Source organism: Oncorhynchus kisutch, linkage group LG15 (genome assembly GCF_002021735.2).
Source record: "Oncorhynchus kisutch isolate 150728-3 linkage group LG15, Okis_V2, whole genome shotgun sequence".
Classification (NCBI taxonomy): domain Eukaryota; kingdom Metazoa; phylum Chordata; class Actinopteri; order Salmoniformes; family Salmonidae; genus Oncorhynchus; species Oncorhynchus kisutch.
In genome coordinates, this window is record NC_034188.2 from 92171943 (window position 1) to 92191614 (window position 19672).

Sequence of the window (19672 nt, forward strand, 5' to 3'; positions counted from 1 at the left end):
GAGAGGAGAGGAGAGGAGAGGAGAGGAGAGGAGAGGAGAGGAGAGGAGAGGAGAGGAGAGGAGGAGTGGAGAGGAGAGGGGAGAGAAGAGGGGAGAGGAGAGGAGAGTGTTTGTCTTCAGGGACGGCAGATCCAGGGGCTGCTGTAGGGGATTAGCTCCCTCTCTCTGTCCCCTTCAGAACAGATTCACTCCTTTCATCTCCTCTCTTCCGTCTTAGTCTGGTTTGGCCTGGTTTGTCGTCCCTTCCGTTCCCTGGCACAAGAAGAAAGCATGTACTAACCTCATGGTACCAACAACCAACTCTCTCAGCTACGGCGACTTTAGGACAGTTCCTCTTCTCCTCCACTCCTCCACTCCTCTCCTCCACTCCTCTCCTCCACTCCACTCCTCTCCTCCACTCCTCCACTACTCCTCTCCTCTCCTCCACTCTCCTCCTCTCCTCCACTCCTCTCCTCCACTCTCCTCCTCTCCTCCACTCCTCTCCTCCACTCTCCTCCTCTTCTCCACTCCTCTCCTCCACTCTCCTCCTCTCCTCCACTCCTCTCCTCCACTCCTCTCCTCCACTCTCCTCCTCTCCTCCACTCCTCTCCTCCACTCTCCTCCTCTCCTCCACTCCTCTCCTCCACTCCTATCCTCCACTCTCCTCCTCTCCTCCATTCCTCTCCTCCACTCTCATCCACTCCTCTCCTCTCCTCAACCCCTCTCCTCTCCAGTATAGTCTATAGACAGCAGTCAAAATTGATCCGTGTAAATAATTCCCAGAGCTTCCATGTAACAACAAGCAGACACACACACACACACACACACACACACACACACACACACACACACACACACACACACACACACACACACACACACACACACACACACACACACACACACACACATACATACACACACACACTGTGCTACTTTAGGCCATGAGTGGCAGCCACAGTTGAAGGTAAATCAATAGTTATGGTTTTATAATTGTGCCTTACAGTGCGGCGGGTGTCAAGATAAAACCATAGAGATGTGTAGAGATCACAATTACATCTGTCCCATTACGGCGTCTGTGATTGTACGTGCAGCGCCATTCAGGCCGTCTCCATTTTGATGTACTCCATGCTCTTCTTCTACTACTTCTGTGAGTTGATAAACAAACTGAAAGTGTGCATACTGCCCCCTGCAGGGTGTTGTCTGAACAGGTTTAAAGACAATGTTGGTGATTTACTGCCCCCTGTAGTTATGGAATGTTGAGCTGGATAGAATTATGTTGACTACTTCAAAATGGAGAAAGTCCTCATCGCTAAAACATACTTTTGGGTATTAGAGTCCTCTATAGTTCTCTATGAGCCAAGGTGATACTCGTCTCTCCTCACTAGAGTCCTCTATAGTTCTCTATGAGCCGAGGTGATACTCGTCTCTCCTCACTAGAGTCCTCTATAGTTCTCTATGAGCCAAGGTGATACTCGTCTCTCCTCACTAGAGTCCTCTATAGTTCTCTATGAGCCGAGGTGATACTCGTCTCTCCTCACTAGAGTCCTCTATAGTTCTCTATGAGCCAAGGTGATACTCGTCTCTCCTCACTAGAGTCCTCTATAGTTCTCTATGAGCCGAGGTGATACTCGTCTCTCCTCACTAGAGTCCTCTATAGTTCTCTATGAGCCAAGGTGATACTCGTCTCTCCTCACTAGAGTCCTCTATAGTTCTCTATGAGCCGAGGTGATACTCGTCTCTCCTCACTAGAGTCCTCTATAGTTCTCTATGAGCCAAGGTGATACTCGTCTCTCCTCACTAGAGTCCTCTATAGTTCTCTATGAGCCGAGGTGATACTCGTCTCTCCTCACTAGAGTCCTCTATAGTTCTCTATGAGCCGAGGTGATACTCGTCTCTCCTCACTAGAGTCCTCTATAGTTCTCTATGAGCCAAGGTGATACTCGTCTCTCCTCACTAGAGTCCTCTATAGTTCTCTATGAGCCGAGGTGATACTCGTCTCTCCTCACTAGAGTCCTCTATAGTTCTCTATGAGCCAAGGTGATACTCGTCTCTCCTCACTAGAGTCCTCTATAGTTCTCTATGAGCCGAGGTGATACTCGTCTCTCCTCACTAGAGTCCTCTATAGTTCTCTATGAGCCGAGGTGATACTCGTCTCTCCTCACTAGAGTCCTCTATAGTTCTCTATGAGCCAAGGTGATACTCGTCTCTCCTCACTAGAGTCCTCTATAGTTCTCTATGAGCCGAGGTGATACTCGTCTCTCCTCACTAGAGTCCTCTATAGTTCTCTATGAGCCAAGGTGATACTCGTCTCTCCTCACTAGAGTCCTCTATAGTTCTCTATGAGCCGAGGTGATACTCGTCTCTCCTCACTAGAGTCCTCTATAGTTCTCTATGAGCCGAGGTGATACTCGTCTCTCCTCACTAGAGTCCTCTATAGTTCTCTATGAGCCGAGGTGATACTCGTCTCTCCTCACTAGAGTCCTCTATAGTTCTCTATGAGCCGAGGTGATACTCGTCTCTCCTCACTAGAGTCCTCTATAGTTCTCTATGAGCCAAGGTGATACTCGTCTCTCCTCACTAGAGTCCTCTATAGTTCTCTATGAGCCGAGGTGATACTCGTCTCTCCTCACTAGAGTCCTCTATAGTTCTCTATGAGCCAAGGTGATACTCGTCTCTCCTCACTAGAGTCCTCTATAGTTCTCTATGAGCCGAGGTGATACTCGTCTCTCCTCACTAGAGTCCTCTATAGTTCTCTATGAGCCAAGGTGATACTCGTCTCTCCTCACTAGAGTCCTCTATAGTTCTCTATGAGCCGAGGTGATACTCGTCTCTCCTCACTAGAGTCCTCTATAGTTCTCTATGAGCCGAGGTGATACTCGTCTCTCCTCACTAGAGTCCTCTATAGTTCTCTATGAGCCGAGGTGATACTCGTCGCTCCTCACTAGAGTCCTCTATAGTTCTCTATGAGCCGAGGTGATACTCGTCTCTCCTCACTAGAGTCCTCTATAGTTATCTATGAGCCGAGGTGATACTCGTCTCTCCTCACTAGAGTCCTCTATAGTTCTCTATGAGCCGAGGTGATACTCGTCTCTCCTCACTAGAGTCCTCTATAGTTCTCTATGAGCCGAGGTGATACTCGTCTCTCCTCACTAGAGTCCTCTATAGTTCTCTATGAGCCGAGGTGATACTCGTCTCTCCTCACTAGAGTCCTCTATAGTTCTCTATGAGCCGAGGTGATACTCGTCTCTCCTCACTAGAGTCCTCTATAGTTCTCTATGAGCCGAGGTGATACTCGTCTCTCCTCACTAGAGTCCTCTATAGTTCTCTATGAGCCGAGGTGATACTCGTCTCTCCTCACTAGAGTCCTCTATAGTTCTCTATGAGCCGAGGTGATACTCGTCTCTCCTCACTAGAGTCCTCTATAGTTCTCTATGAGCCGAGGTGATACTCGTCTCTCCTCACTAGAGTCCTCTATAGTTCTCTATGAGCCGAGGTGATACTCGTCTCTCCTCACTAGAGTCCTCTATAGTTCTCTATGAGCCGAGGTGATACTCGTCTCTCCTCACTAGAGTCCTCTATAGTTCTCTATGAGCCGAGGTGATACTCGTCTCTCCTCACTAGAGTCCTCTATAGTTATCTATGAGCCGAGGTGATACTCGTCTCTCCTCACTAGAGTCCTCTATAGTTCTCTATGAGCCGAGGTGATACTCGTCTCTCCTCACTAGAGTCCTCTATAGTTCTCTATGAGCCGAGGTGATACTCGTCTCTCCTCACTAGAGTCCTCTATAGTTCTCTATGAGCCGAGGTGATACTCGTCTCTCCTCACTAGAGTCCTCTATAGTTCTCTATGAGCCGAGGTGATACTCGTCTCTCCTCACTAGAGTCCTCTATAGTTCTCTATGAGCCGAGGTGATACTCGTCTCTCCTCACTAGAGTCCTCTATAGTTCTCTATGAGCCGAGGTGATACTCGTCTCTCCTCACTAGAGTCCTCTATAGTTCTCTATGAGCCGAGGTGATACTCGTCTCTCCTCACTAGAGTCCTCTATAGTTCTCTATGAGCCGAGGTGATACTCGTCTCTCCTCACTAGAGTCCTCTATAGTTCTCTATGAGCCGAGGTGATACTCGTCTCTCCTCACTAGAGTCCTCTATAGTTCTCTATGAGCCGAGGTGATACTCGTCTCTCCTCACTAGAGTCCTCTATAGTTCTCTATGAGCCGAGGTGATACTCGTCTCTCCTCACTAGAGTCCTCTATAGTTCTCTATGAGCCGAGGTGATACTCGTCTCTCCTCACTAGAGTCCTCTATAGTTCTCTATGAGCCGAGGTGATACTCGTCTCTCCTCACTAGAGTCCTCTATAGTTCTCTATGAGCCGAGGTGATACTCGTCTCTCCTCACTAGAGTCCTCTATAGTTATCTATGAGCCGAGGTGATACTCGTCTCTCCTCACTAGAGTCCTCTATAGTTCTCTATGAGCCGAGGTGATACTCGTCTCTCCTCACTAGAGTCCTCTATAGTTCTCTATGAGCCGAGGTGATACTCGTCTCTCCTCACTAGAGTCCTCTATAGTTCTCTATGAGCCGAGGTGATACTCGTCTCTCCTCACTAGAATCCTCTATAGTTCTCTATGAGCCGAGGTGATACTCGTCTCTCCTCACTAGAGTCCTCTATAGTTCTCTATGAGCCGAGGTGATACTCGTCTCTCCTCACTAGAGTCCTCTATAGTTCTCTATGAGCCGAGGTGATACTCGTCTCTCCTCACTAGAGTCCTCTATAGTTCTCTATGAGCCGAGGTGATACTCGTCTCTCCTCACTAGAGTCCTCTATAGTTCTCTATGAGCCGAGGTGATACTCGTCTCTCCTCACTAGAGTCCTCTATAGTTATCTATGAGCCGAGGTGATACTCGTCTCTCCTCACTAGAGTCCTCTATAGTTATCTATGAGCCGGGGTGATACTCGTCTCTCCTCACTAGAGTCCTCTATAGTTCTCTATGAGCCGAGGTGATACTCGTCTCTCCTCACTAGAGTCCTCTATAGTTCTCTATGAGCCGAGGTGATACTCGTCTCTCCTCACTAGAGTCCTCTATAGTTATCTATGAGCCGAGGTGATACTCGTCTCTCCTCACTAGAGTCCTCTATAGTTCTCTATGAGCCAAGGTGATACTCGTCTCTCCTCACTAGAGTCCTCTATAGTTCTCTATGAGCCAAGGTGATACTCGTCTCTCCTCACTAGAGTCCTCTATAGTTCTCTATGAGCCAAGGTGATACTCGTCTCTCCTCACTAGAGTCCTCTATAGTTCTCTATGAGCCAAGGTGATACTCGTCTCTCCTCACTAGAGTCCTCTATAGTTCTCTCTGAGCCAAGGTGATACTCGTCTCTCCTCACTAGAGTCCTCTATAGTTCTCTCTGAGCCAAGGTGATACTCGTCTCTCCTCACTAGAGTCCTCTATAGTTCTCTATGAGCCAAGGTGATACTCGTCTCTCCTCACTTTCAATAGTGTATTTGCACTGGAACAATGCACAGCAAGCTAGCTCAACTAACTAATCTAACTCAACTAGCTCAACTAGCTCATCTAGCTCAACTAGCTCAACTAGCTCATCTAGCTCATCTAGCTCATCTAGCTCATCTCGCTCAACTAGCTCAACTAGCTCAACTAGCTCAACTAGCTCATCTAGCTCAACTAGCTCAACTAACTCAACTAGCTTAACTAGCTCACCTAGCTCAACTAGCTCATCTAGCTCAACTAGCTCAACTAACTCAACTAGTTTAACTAGCTCATCTGACTCAACTAGCTCAACTAGCTCATCTAACTCAACTAGCTCATCTAGCTCATCTAACTCATCTAGCTCATCTAACTCATCTAGCTCAACTAGCTCATCTAGCTGAACTAGCTCGTCTAACTCAACTAGCTCAACTAGCTCAACTAGCTCATCTAGCTCAACTATCTCATCTAACACAACTAGCTCATCTAACTCAACTAGCTTGTCTAACTCAACTAGCTCAACTAGCTCATCTAGCTCAACTAGTGTAGATGCCTTTAGTCCTCATAAGGGCCATATAGTGTAGATGCCTTTAGTCCTTATAAGGGCCATACAGTGTAGATGCCTTTAGTCCTCATAACCTGAGGGGAGGGGGGGGGGGGTGGCTTTGTTCATTGACTGATTCACTGTTCTGCTTTACTGGGATGCAGGCAAAGTGGACAGCCTGTTCCCAGATGACAGCTTCATAGACATGGGGGAGATTGACGTGGGTCGTAAGGTTGCCCAGCAGATACCCCCGGGAGTCTTCTGGAGGTCTCAGGTCTTCGTAGACCACTCCATGTACCTCAAGTTCAATGTGTCTTTAGGCAAAGATGCCCTGGTGGGGATCTACGGCAGGAGAGGCCTGCCACCCTCTCATACACAGGTGGGTACTGACGGACGAACCAGACAGGCAGACAGACAGACATTCACCTTCTTTTTAATTCGCACTGTCTATGTCTTAATGATTTACTTCTCAACTCACTGCTTCTGTTACTGATTGTGATGTGACTCACTGCTACTGATTGTGATGTGACTCACTGCTACTGATTGTGATGTGACTCACTGCTAATTGATTGTGATGTGACTCACTGCTACTGATTGTGATGTGACTCTCTGCTACTGATTGTGATGTGACTCACTGCTAATTGACCGTGATGTGGCTCACTGCTACTGATTGTGATGTGACTCACTGCTAATTGACTGTGATGTGACTCACTGCTACTGATTGTGATGTGACTCACTGCTAATTGACCATGATGTGACTCACTGCTACTGATTGTGATGTGACTCACTGCTAATTGACCGTGATGTGACTCACTGCTACTGATTGTGATGTGACTCACTGCTAATTGATCGTGATGTGACTCACTGCTACTGATTGTGATGTGACTCACTGCTAATTGATTGTGATGTGACTCACTGCTACTGATTGTGATGTGACTCACTGCTACTGATTGTGATGTAACTCACTGCTACTGATTGTGATGTGACTCACTGCTAATTGATTGTGATGTAACTCACTGCTACTGATTGTGATGTAACTCACTGCTACTGATTGTGATGTAACTCACTGCTACTGATTGTGATGTGACTCACTGCAACTGATTGTGATGTAACTCACTGCTACTGATTGTGATGTAACTCACTGCTACTGATTGTGATGTAACTCACTGCTACTGATTGTGATGTAACTCACTGCTACTGATTGTGATGTGACTCACTGCTACTGATTGTGATGTAACTCACTGCTACTGATTGTGATGTAACTCACTGCTACTGATTGTGATGTGACTCACTGCTACTGATTGTGATGTAACTCACTGCTACTGATTGTGATGTAACTCACTGATACTGATTGTGATGTGACTCACTGCTACTGATTGTGATGTAACTCACTGCTACTGATTGTGATGTGACTCACTGCTAATTGACCATGATGTGACTCACTGCTACTGATTGTGATGTGACTCACTGCTAATTGACCGTGATGTGAGTCACTGCTACTGATTGTGATGTGACTCACTGCTAATTGACTGTGATGTGACTCACCGCTACTGACTGTGATGTGACTCACTGCTAATTGACCGTGATGTGACTTACTGCTACTGATTGTGATGTGACTCACTGCTAATTGACCGTGATGTGACTCACCGCTACTGATTGTGATGTGACTCACTGCTAATTGATTGTGATGTGACTCACTGCTAATTGATTGCGATGTGACACACTGCTACTGATTGTGATGTGACTCACTGCTAATTGATTGTGATGTGACTCACTGCTACTGATTGTGATGTGACTCACTGCTAATTGATTGTGATGTGACTCACTGCTACTGATTGTGATGTGACTCACTGCTACTGATTGTGATGTAACTCACTGCTACTGATTGTGATGTGACTCACTGCTACTGATTGTGATGTGACTCACTGCTAATTGATTGTGATGTAACTCACTGCTACTGATTGTGATGTAACTCACTGCTACTGATTGTGATGTAACTCACTGCTACTGATTGTGATGTAACTCACTGCTACTGATTGTGATGTAACTCACTGCTACTGATTGTGATGTAACTCACTGCTACTGATTGTGATGTAACTCACTGCTACTGATTGTGATGTAACTCACTGCTACTGATTGTGATGTAACTCACAGCTACTGATTGTGATGTAACTCACTGCTACTGATTGTGATGTAACTCACTGCTACTGATTGTGATGTAACTCACTGCTACTGATTGTGATGTAACTCACTGCTACTGATTGTGATGTAACTCACTGCTACTGATTACTACTTTTCTCTCTCTCTCTCTCTCTCTCTCTCTCTCTCTCTCTCTCTCTCTCTCTCTCTCTCTGTCTCTCTCTCTCTCTCTCTCTCTCTCTCTCTCTCTCTCTCTCTCTCTCTCTCTCTCTCTCTCTCTCTGTCTCTCTCTCTCTCTCTCTCTCTCTCTCTCTCTCTCTCTCTCTCTCTCTCTCTCTCTCTCTCTCTGTCTCTCTGTCTCTCTCTCTCTCTCCAGTTCGACTTTGTGGAGCTGTTGGATGGGCGGAGGCTGCTGTCTGGTGAGGTCGTGAGTGGGGGTGTAGAGGGGCCTGTGGCTCTGCAGCGCTCTCTGGTCCCCGTCACCACACACAACACCGGCTTAATCCAATACATGGACTCTGGCATCTGGCACCTGGCCTTCTACAACGACGGGAAAGAGACAGAGACTGTCTCCTTCATCACCACGGCGATAGGTGAGTCTTTTTATTTAAACCTTTTGTTTAAACCAGGAATTTCTTCATCAAATCGTAATTTTAAAAAAAATGCGATATTAACATGCGCAATATCCTATATCGCGAGAGGCTGTGATGTTTTGAAAAAGGCCACTTAGTCGTCTTTAACAACCTTTGATTTATTGCTGGAGTTGACGGAGTTCTCTCTCAGTCTCCTCTTTTGGCCGCTTCCCCAAACACACTAATCGCTAGCTAAATCCACTGAGATGGCACATCTTACAAGGGAAGGATCAGAATGTATAGAAAGTTTATCGGGGGGGGGGGGCTTTTTACATTTCATTTAAGGGGACGGTTTAGTGTGTTGTTTATCTAGTCCAGGGGAGGGTCATGTCATTTGGATTGAATGTAATGTCATATGTCTCAGTGTTTTGGAATCGTTTGCTTATTAGGCTATACATGGATGTGTTTCTGAGCCCCTCAGCTCTGATTCTCCGCTGGGCGCAATATCAAATCTCCCAGTGGGCTATTCAGTGTGGTCCCAATCCAATGATCCGTAGGTTACAGACTACAAAAGAGAAATCTCCCTTAGAAATGTTGTCTGTTTTTCGATCAATCTGACTTCATGGCTGTTTGTGGGGGAAAGAGGCTCTAGAGTCCTATCACCTCAGATCAACCTTACCTGCATCTTGCAACAAGCTACACTAGCTAACCACACACACACACACACACACACACACACACACACACACACACACACACACACACATACACACACACACGCGGCATTCTTTCACTTCCTCTCGTCTGGTCTTGATCGCTGAGGTGATTTTGGTTTTGTCTCCCTAAAGCCTCTTTGATTAGACCTGCTGCATGAAGCTGCCTGGTGTCAGAGGGTTTGTGATTACTGCTATAGGACTATAGGACAAGGTGTGGGACTTGAGGGAGAAGGATAGTGGGAGACAGACAGAGCTATTGAGATAAAGAAAGAAAGAAAGAGAGAAAGAGAGAGAGAAAGAGAGAAAGAGAGAAAGAGAGAAAGGTAGAAAGGTAGAAAGGAAGACAGTACCCAAGGTGTATATGTCAGTGTGTGACAGCTGGGAGCTGTTCTCTTGCTCTTTAATTAAAAGCTCCTGGGCCAGAGACCAGGCACCGGTCTGCCTCCGCCAGCCTCTCTCCTTCTCTCCTCCCTGCCAGGCACCGGTCTGCCTCCGCCAGCCTCTCTCCTTCTCTCCTCCCTGCCAGGCACCGGTCTGCCTCCGCCAGCCTCTCCCCTTCTCTCCTCCCTGCCAGGCACCGGTCTGCCTGCGCCAGCCTCTCTCCTTCTCTCCTCCCTGCCAGGCACCGGTCTGCCTCCGCCAGCCTCTCTCCTTCTCTCCTCCCTGCCAGACACCGGTCTGCCTCCGCCAGCCTCTCTCCTTCTCTCCTCCCTGCCAGGCACCGGTCTGCCTCCGCCAGCCTCTCCCCTTCTCTCCTCCCTGCCAGGCACCGGTCTGCCTCCGCCAGCCTCTCTCCTTCTCTCCTCCCTGCCAGGCACCGGTCTGCCTCCGCCAGCCTCTCTCCTTCTCTCCTCCCTGCCAGACACCGGTCTGCCTCCGCCAGCCTCTCTCCTTCTCTCCTCCCTGCCAGGCACCGGTCTGCCTCCGCCAGCATCTCTCCTTCTCTCCTCCCTGCCAGGCACCGGTCTGCCTCCGCCAGCCTCTCTCCTTCTCTCCTCCCTGCCAGGCACCGGTCTGCCTCCGCCAGCCTCTCTCCTTCTTTCCTCCCTGCCAGGCACCGGTCTGCCTCCGCCAGCCTCTCTCCTTCTCTCCTCCCTGCCAGGCACCGGTCTGCCTCCGCCAGCCTCTCTCCTTCTCTCCTCCCTGCCAGGCACCGGTCTGCCTCCGCCAGCCTCTCTCCTTCTCTCCTCCCTGCCAGGCACCGGTCTGCCTCCGCCAGCCTCTCTCCTTCTCTCCTCCCTGCCAGGCACCGGTCTGCCTACGCCAGCCTCTCTCCTTCTCTCCTCCCTGCCAGGCACCGGTCTGCCTCCGCCAGCCTCTCTCCTTCTCTCCTCCCTGCCAGGCACCGGTCTGCCTCCGCCAGCCTCTCTCCTTCTCTCCTCCCTGCCAGGCACCGGTCTTCCTCCGCCAGCCTCTCTCCTTCTCTCCTCCCTGCCAGGCACCGATGGATCTCTCCTCTCCTCCACAGCCCTAACTGGAGACAGAGATGCTCTCCTCCACAGCCCAGACAGAGATGCTCTCCTCTCCTCCACAGCCCTAACTGGAGACAGAGATGCTCTCCTCTCCTACCCAGCCCTAACTGGAGACAGAGATGCTCTCCTCTCCTCCACAGCCCTAACTGGAGACAGAGATGCTCTCCTCCACAGCCCAGACAGAGATGCTCTCCTCTCCTCCACAGCCCTAACTGGAGACAGAGACGCTCTCCTCTCCTCCACAGCCCTAACTGGAGACAGAGATGCTCTCCTCTCCTCCACAGCCCTAACTGGAGACAGAGATGCTCTCCTCTCCTACCCAGCCCTAACTGGAGACAGAAATGCTCTCCTCTCCTCCACAGCCCTAACTGGAGACAGAGATGCTCTCCTCTCCTACCCAGCCCTAACTGGAGACAGAGATGCTCTCCTCTCCTCCACAGCCCTAACTGGAGACAGAGATGCTCTCCTCTCCCCCACAGCCCAGACAGAGATATTCTCCTCTCCTCCACATCCCTAATTGAAGACAGCGATGCTCTCCTCTCCTCCACAGCCCTAACTGGAGACAGAGATGCTCTCCTCTCCTCCACAGCCCTAACTGGAGACAGAGATGCTCTCCTCTCCTCCACAGCCCTAACTGGAGACAGAGATGCTCTCCTCTCCTCCACAGCCCAGACAGAGATGCTCTCCTCTCCTCCACAGCCCAGACAGAGATGCTCTCCTCTCCTCCACAGCCCTAACTGGAGACAGAGATGCACTCTAGCTCTCCTACCCAGCCCTAACTGGAGACAGATATGCTCTCCTCTCCTACCCAGCCCTAACTGGAGACAGATATGCTCTCCTCTCCTACCCAGCTCTAACCGGAGACAGATATGCTCTCCTCTCCTACCCAGCCCTAACTGGAGACAGAGATGCTCTCCTCTCCTACCCAGCCCTAACTAGAGACAGAGATGCTCTCCTCTCCTCCACAGCCCTAACTGGAGACAGAGATGCTCTCCTCTCCTCCACAGCCCTAACTGGAGACAGAGATGCTCTCCTACCCAGCCCTAACTGGAGACAGAGATGCTCTCCTCTCCTACCCAGCCCTAATTGGAGACAGATATGCTCTCCTCTCCTCCACAGCCCTAACTGGAGACAGAGATGCTCTCCTCTCCTACCCAGCCCTAACTGGAGACAGAGATGCTCTCCTCTCCTCCACAGCCCTAACTGGAGACAGAGATGCTCTCCTCCACAGCCCTAACTGGAGACAGAGATGCTCTCCTCTCCTACCCAGCCCTAACTGGAGACAGAGATGCTCTCCTCTCCTACCCAGCCCTAACTGGAGACAGAGATGCTCTCCTCTCCTACCCAGCCCTAACCGGAGACAGATATGCTCTCCTCTCCTACCCAGCCCTAACTGGAGACAGAGATGCTCTCCTCTCCTACCCAGCCCCTAACCGGAGACAGAGATGCTCTCCTACCCAGCCCAGACAGAGATGCTCTCCTACCCAGCCCTAACTGGAGACAGATATGCTCTCCTACCCAGCCCAGACAGAGATGCTCTCCTACCCAGCCCTAACTGGAGACAGAGATGCTCTCCTACCCAGCCCAGACAGAGATGCTCTCCTCTCCTACCCAGCCCTAACTGGAGACAGAGATGCTCTCCTACCCAGCCCAGACAGAGATGCTCTCCTACCCAGCCCTAACTGGAGACAGAGATGCTCTCCTACCCAGCCCAGACAGAGATGCTCTCCTACCCAGCCCTAACTGGTGACAGAGATGCTCTCCTACCCAGCCCAGACAGAGATGCTCTCCTCTCCTCCACAGCCCTAACTGGAGACATAGATGCTCTCCTACCCAGCTTGCTTCTCCGGCCCCCGCTGGAATTCAATACTTAACATGTGAGATAACACGGGACTAGGAAGGAACAGGAAGCATGTTAACTCTCCCCTATTGGTTACCAACTGGGAGGCAGGAACAGGAAGCATGTTAACTCTCCCCTATTGGTTACCAACTGGGAGGCAGGACCAGGAAGCATGTTAACTCTCCCCTATTGGTTACCAACTGGGAGGTAGGAAGGGGTATTTCTGAGCAGGAGGCCTGAGCAGACAAGTAGCCTCCGAAGCACACACAGACACACACAGACTGTGACGAGGCCGGAAAGTTCTGCTGCCTGTGTTGATCTGAATCGGAGAGAGAGGCAAAGGGAGGGGGAAGAGGAGAGAGAGAGAAGCCACTTCCAAAATGGGTCGTTGGTTTGGTGCCCTTCAGCAGAAATGTAATCTGGCCAAGCGGACGACTACCTGAGTTGAATTGAGTCATAGAGGGACTGAGTTGACCTTCAAAACTAAACCTGCTGGAGAAACAGGAAGTCCACAGGAACTGTAACAGTTCTGCTTGTTGAACAATGTCTATTCAGAGACCGCCGGACAATCCAGACATACAAGTCTGCAACCTTTTCTCTCTCTCTCTCTCGCTCTCTCTCTCTCTCTGTCTCTGTCTCTGTCTCTGTCTCTGTCTCTGTCTCTCTCTCTGTCTCTGTCTCTGTGTCTCTCTCTCTCTCTCTCTCTCTCTCTCTCTCTTTCTCTCTCTCTCTCTCTCTCTCTCTCTCTTTCCTACTCTCTCTCTCTCTCTCTCTCTCTCTCTCTCTCTCTCTCTCTCAATTGAATTCAATTCAAAGGGCTTTATTGGCATGGGGAAACATATGTTTACATTGCCTAAGCAAGTGAAATGGATAAATATAGGTTTGTGCTTCACTGGTCTCTCGCAATCCAATTCAATTCAAAGGGCTTTATTGGCATTGGAAACATCTCTCTCTCTCTCTCTCTCTCTCTCTCTCTCTCTCTCTCTCTCTCTCTCTCTCTCTCTCTCTCTCTCTCTCTCTCTCTCTCTCTCCTCTCTCTCTCTCTCTCTCTCTCTCTCTCTCTCTCTCTCTCTCTCTCTCTCTCTCTCTCTCTCTCTCTCTCTCTCTCTCTCTCTCTCTCTCTCTCTCTCTCTCTCTCTCTCTCTCTCTCTCTCTCTCTCTCTCTCTCTCCTCTCTCTATATATATATATATATATATATATATATATATATATATATATTATATATGGCCCATCACTCAAAGAACCTGAAACATCTCCTGAGAGTGTGGCAAGGCACTGATTAAACCTGGCCTGCTGCTCGCTCTCCTCTCCCCTCTCATCTCCTCTCATCTATTCTCTCCTCTCCTCTCATCTCCTCTTCTTTCTCTCCTCTCCTCTCCTCTCATCTATTCTCTCCTCTCCTCTCCTCTCCTCTCCTCTCCTCTCCTCTCCTCTCCTCTCCTCTCCTCTCCTCTCCTCTCCTCTCCTCTCCTCTCCTCTCCTCTCCTCTCCTCTCCTCTCCTCTCCTCTCCTCTTCAGCCTACTGTATGGTAAACAAAAGGAGGTACAGTGGTTTGTTCTTTAAAAGTTGCAGCGTATTGCTGCACAGCTTGCGTTGTGCCACATAATTCTATGGTACGTTATTGAAGTGTGAAACACTGGTACCGTTAATGCCAGTTTGTGACCACCGGAAGGCATCTTTGAGGAGCATTTGATAGCCTTAAATAGTGGCTGTACTAGAGAATGTAAAACCTTTTTTTTTTGTCAGACCATAGTATATGTGACAGATTTCAAGAAATGTTGCTTAATTAATCTGATTAATATTAAGGTGTTTCTATTCCAAGAAAAATGACAAAACCCTCTGGGTTTTCGTTAGGATGTAAGTGAAAATATGGCGCTGTACAACGTGTACAACGGCTATTTAGCTAAAGAATCTCAGTGTCTTGCGGGCACGCGTGATTCAATTCCCTGATGGGGAGGAGTAGCCTGCCCTTGTAAATAAGAATGTGTTCTTAACTGACTTGCCTAGTTAAATATCAAATCAAATCAAATTGTATTTGTCACATACACATGGTTAGCAGATGTCAATGCGAGTGTAGCGAAATGCTTGTGCTTCTAGTTCCGACAATGCAGTAATAACCAACAAGTAATCTAGCTAACAATTCCAAAACGACTACCTTATAGACACAAGTGTAAGGGGATAAAGAATATGTACATAAAGATATATGAGTGAGTGATGGTACAGAGCGGCATAGGCAAGATACAGTAGATGGTATTGAGTGCAGTATATACATATGAGATGAGTATGTAAACAAAGTGGCATAGTTAAAGTGGCTAGTGATACATGTATTACATAAAGATGCAGTAGATGATATAGAGTACAGTATATACATATATATATGAGATGAATAATGTAGGGTATGTAAACATTATATTAGGTAGCATTGTTTAAAGTGGCTAGTGATATATTTTACATAATTTCCCATCAATTCCCATTATTAAAGTGGCTGGAGTTGAGTCAGTGTGTTGGCAGCAGCCACTCAATGTTAGTGGTGGTTGTTTAACAGTCTGATGGCCTTGAGATAGAAGCTGTTTTTCAGTCTCTCGGTCCCAGCTTTGATGCACCTGTACTGACCTCGCCTTCTGGATGATAGCGGGGTGAACAGGCAGTGGCTCGGGTGGTTGTTGTCCTTGATGATCTTTATGGCCTTCCTGTGACATCGGGTGGTGTAGGTGTCCTGGAGGGCAGGTAGTTTGCCCCTGTGATGCGTTGTGCAGACCTCACTACCCTCTGGAGAGCCTTACGGTTGTGGGCGGAGCAGTTGCCGTACCAGGCGGTGATACAGCCCGACAGGATGCTCTCGATTGTGCATCTGTAGAAGTTTGTGAGTGCTTTTGGTGACAAGTCGAATTTCTTCAATCGATATGCTGATAAAAGTTAGGGAGTCTTGTTTTCAGAGTAGCCTTGTTAAAATCCCCAGCTACAATGAATGCAGCCTCCGGATAAATGGATTCCAGTTTGCAAAGAGTCAAATAAAGTTCGTTCAGAGCCATCGATGTGTCTGCTTGGGGGGGAAAATATACGGCTGTGATTATAATCGAAGAGAATTCCCTTGGTAGATAATGCGGTCGACATTTGATTGTGAGGAATTCTAAATCAGGTGAACAGAAGGACTTGAGTACCTGTATGTTGTTATGATCACACCACGTCACGTTAACCATGAAGCATACGCCCCCGCCCCTCTTCTTACCAGAAAGATGTTTGTTTCTGTCTGTGCGATGCGTGGAGAAACCAGCTGGCTGCACCGATTCCGATAGCGTCTCTCCAGTGAGCCATGTTTCCGTGAAGCAAAGAACATTACAGTCTCTGATGTCCCTCTGGAATGCTACCCTTGCTCGGATTTCATCAACCTTGTTGTCAAGAGACTGGACATTGGCGAGAAGAATGCTAGGGAGTGGTGCACGATGTGCCCGTCTCCGGAGTCTGACCAGAAGACCGCTCCGTTTCCCCCTTTTACGAAGTCGTTTTTTGGGGTCGCCGGCTGGGATCCATTCCGTTGTCCTGGGTGAAAGGCAGAACACAGGATCCGCTTCGCGAAAGTCATATTCTTGGTCGTACTGATGGTGAGCTCTTATATTCAGTAGTTCTTCTCGACTGTATGTAATGAAACCTAAGATGACCTGGGGTACTAATGTAAGAAATAATACGTAAAAAAACAAAAAACTGCATAGTTTCCTAGGAAGGCGAAGCGAGGTGGCCATCTCTGTCGGCGCCGGAAGTCAATGGGGCCTTCAAATAAAGGTTACATAAAGGTTATACTAACAGCATTTCTAATTGTAGTCTAACCAATACCCAAACGAAGATTCAGTGAAGACCAGTCCCCATGCTTGTCTCAGAGCAGCGTGAAACGGTGCTGAAATAGTTGACCACAGCGGGTAGGCAATTGCTTCAAATCCTATTGCTTCTAACTTCAATATTCTCTTTAAATAAATAAGACCTACTCCACTTTTAACAGCACATTACTCAACACTAGTGAGACTCATGTCGCCTATGAAAAACAGGACGTGAGTCTCCGCCAATAATTGCATATGGATGATTGGAGGAGTCTAAATTAAAACCAAAAGCCACCTCATGGGTCCCTCACGGGTATCGAACCTGCATCTGTAGCAATGCATTTTGCATTGCGGTGACTTAGAATGCTGCACCACTGGGGAGGCCCCATCCACTGGGGAGGCTCCATCCACTGGGGAGGCCCCATCCACTGGGGAGGCCCCATCCACTGGGGAGGCCCCATCCACTGGGGAGGCCCCATCCACTGTGGAGGCCCCATCCACTGGGGAGGCTCCATCCACTGGGGAGGCTCCATCCACTGTGGAGGCTCCATCCACTGGGGAGGCTCCATCCACTGTGGAGGCTCCATCCACTGGGAGGCCCCATCCACTGGGGAGGCCCCATCCACTGGGGAGGCTCCATCCACTGTCCAGGTCAGGATAACCAAAACATGTCTTTATTAAAGACTATCCGAAAGAATGTTGGTACTTGTTTATTTTGATCCAAAGCCATGAATGAGTGAGTCACTCAGCTTTATGTTGATGACGGGGCTATATGACTGTGCCATCAACTTGATAATATATAACAATATTTTGGAGGTTATTTCGTTTAAAAAATATATAAATAATGTAACGATTGTAATCTGAATAAAGGCCAAAACATTTATTTATGTTTTTTAGAGGGAGAGAAATGCTGGGCCAGTTGTGTGCTGCCCTGTGGGACTCCTAATCCCATTCAGATGTGATACATTATCATACTTTTTTAGAGGGAGAGAAATGCTGGGCCAGTTGTGCGCTGCCCTGTGGGACTCCCAATCCCATTCAGATGTGATACATTATCATACTTTTTGTTTTATTATTTATTTTGTCTGTTCTGGTAAATTGAACTGAAATTGCAACCAATCACGGCCAGTTGTGATACAGCCAACCTAACTTGACAATATAATTCTCCCCCTACCCTCCCTCTAGCCAAATATATTGCCCAGCTACATTCTAATAGCCATAATGGCGCTGTAACAACGTGGCCGTGGCCATCCCGTGCTCCCTGGTATTGAACCAGCATCTGTAGTAACACAGCGTGCACTGCTAAGCAGTGTCTTAGACCCGTTGCACCACTCAGGCACTGTACAATGTGACCGGCCGGGAGTGGACTAGAGTACTACAGGAAGAGCAAAATAATCCTAACAAAATCAAATAATAAAAACCCCAGTCTAACAACATTTTAGTAAGTAATACTGAAGTCACAATTATCAGTTTCTATTTAGGTTTATGTCACCCATTCATTGTCGGTTAGAGACACAGTAGGACCCAAAGCATAACCAGTGCTCTAACTCCCCCTGGTGGTGGTCTGGAGCAATGATGTGTGACGCAGGGTACTGTACTAAACCACACATTACCCTAAGTACTCCCTCCACCCATACCTCCATCCTCCCTCCATCCTCCCTCATCCTCCTCCATCCTCCCTCCACCATACCTCCGTCCTCCCTCCATCCTCCCTCCATCCTACCTCCATCCTACCTCCATCCTCCCTCCATCCTCCCTCATCCTCCCTCCATCCTCCCTCCATCCTCCCTCCATTACCCCTCCATCCTCCCTCCATCCTCCCCCCATCCTACCTCCATCCTCTCTCCATTACCCATCCATCCTCCCTCTATCATCCCTCCATTACCCATACATTACCCATACATCATCCCTCCATTACCCCTCCATCATCACTCCATTACCCATCCATCATATATCAATTACCCCTACATTACTCATACATTACCCCTACACCATACATACATTACCCATACATTACCCATACATTACCCCTTCATCATCCCTACATTACCCGCTCCATTACCCCTCCATCCTCCCTACATTGCCCATCCATCCTCCCTCCATTACCCATCCATCATATCCTCCATCTTACCTCTATCCTCCCTACATTTCCCCTCCATTGCCCCTCCATCATCCATCCATTACCCCTCCATCCTCCCTCCATCCTACCTCAATCATCCCTACATTACCCATCCATTACCCCTCCATCATCCATCCATTACCCATCCATCCTTCCTCCATTACCCATCCATCATATCTACATTACCCATCCATTACCCCTCCATCATCCATCCATTACCCCTCCATCCTCCCTCCATTACCCCTCCATCCTAGCATACATCCTCCCTCCATCCTACATCCATCCTCCCTCCATTACCCCTCCATCATACCTCCATTACCCCTCCATCCTCCCTCCATTACCCCTCCATCCTCTCTCCATTACCCCTCCATCCTATCTCCATCATCCCTCCATTACCCCTCCCTCCACCCTCCATCCACCATCCATCCTGCCTCCACCCTCCACCCTCCCACCCTCCTACCACCCTTCAGTATGGTGCCTTCAGCCAGTCTCTCACCAGGAATCAGTGTTGAATCTGTCCTGTATAATTGCACCTCTAGAAGAAATGCAAATGGCAATGCCCTGCAGCTTCTGAAACTCTCCTCCCCCTCTCATCCCCTCTCCTCCCCACAGCCCTACTTTCCCCCCCTCTCCTCCCCCCAGCACGCCTCTCCTCCTCTGTCCGGTCCGCCCCCTCCCCCCCTCTGTCCCTCTCTCCATGCGCCCTCCCTCTCCTCTGTGTTGATTGAGGCCTCCTGAGGAAAGGAAAGCAGCGGTCCCGGCACACATTTCAAGCCCTTTGTCGGATCACAAAAGCTGCTTTGTTCCAAGAGTTCTGCCTGGAGCAAACACTAGGCTGGCGGCAGGCACTGGACAAGAGTGAATATTTTTTCAGCCACCATTTTCTTATTTAATTCACTGCACATCATGTTATGAATTCCTTCTGCTGTGAAGAGATGGAAATGGAGAGGGAGGAGAGAGAGAGAGAGAGAGAGAGAGAGAGAGAGAGA

General features: G+C 48.8%; 1 protein-coding gene across 1 annotated transcript in view; it reads left to right on the forward strand.

The window, feature by feature from the left end:
• Window positions 1-19672, forward strand: part of tenm4 (teneurin transmembrane protein 4) — a 598174-nt gene that overhangs the window by 299724 nt on the left and 278778 nt on the right. The window contains 2 exon segments of the mRNA XM_031791303.1: window positions 6175-6389; window positions 8526-8742. Of these exon segments, the coding sequence (XP_031647163.1) occupies window positions 6175-6389; window positions 8526-8742 (432 nt within the window).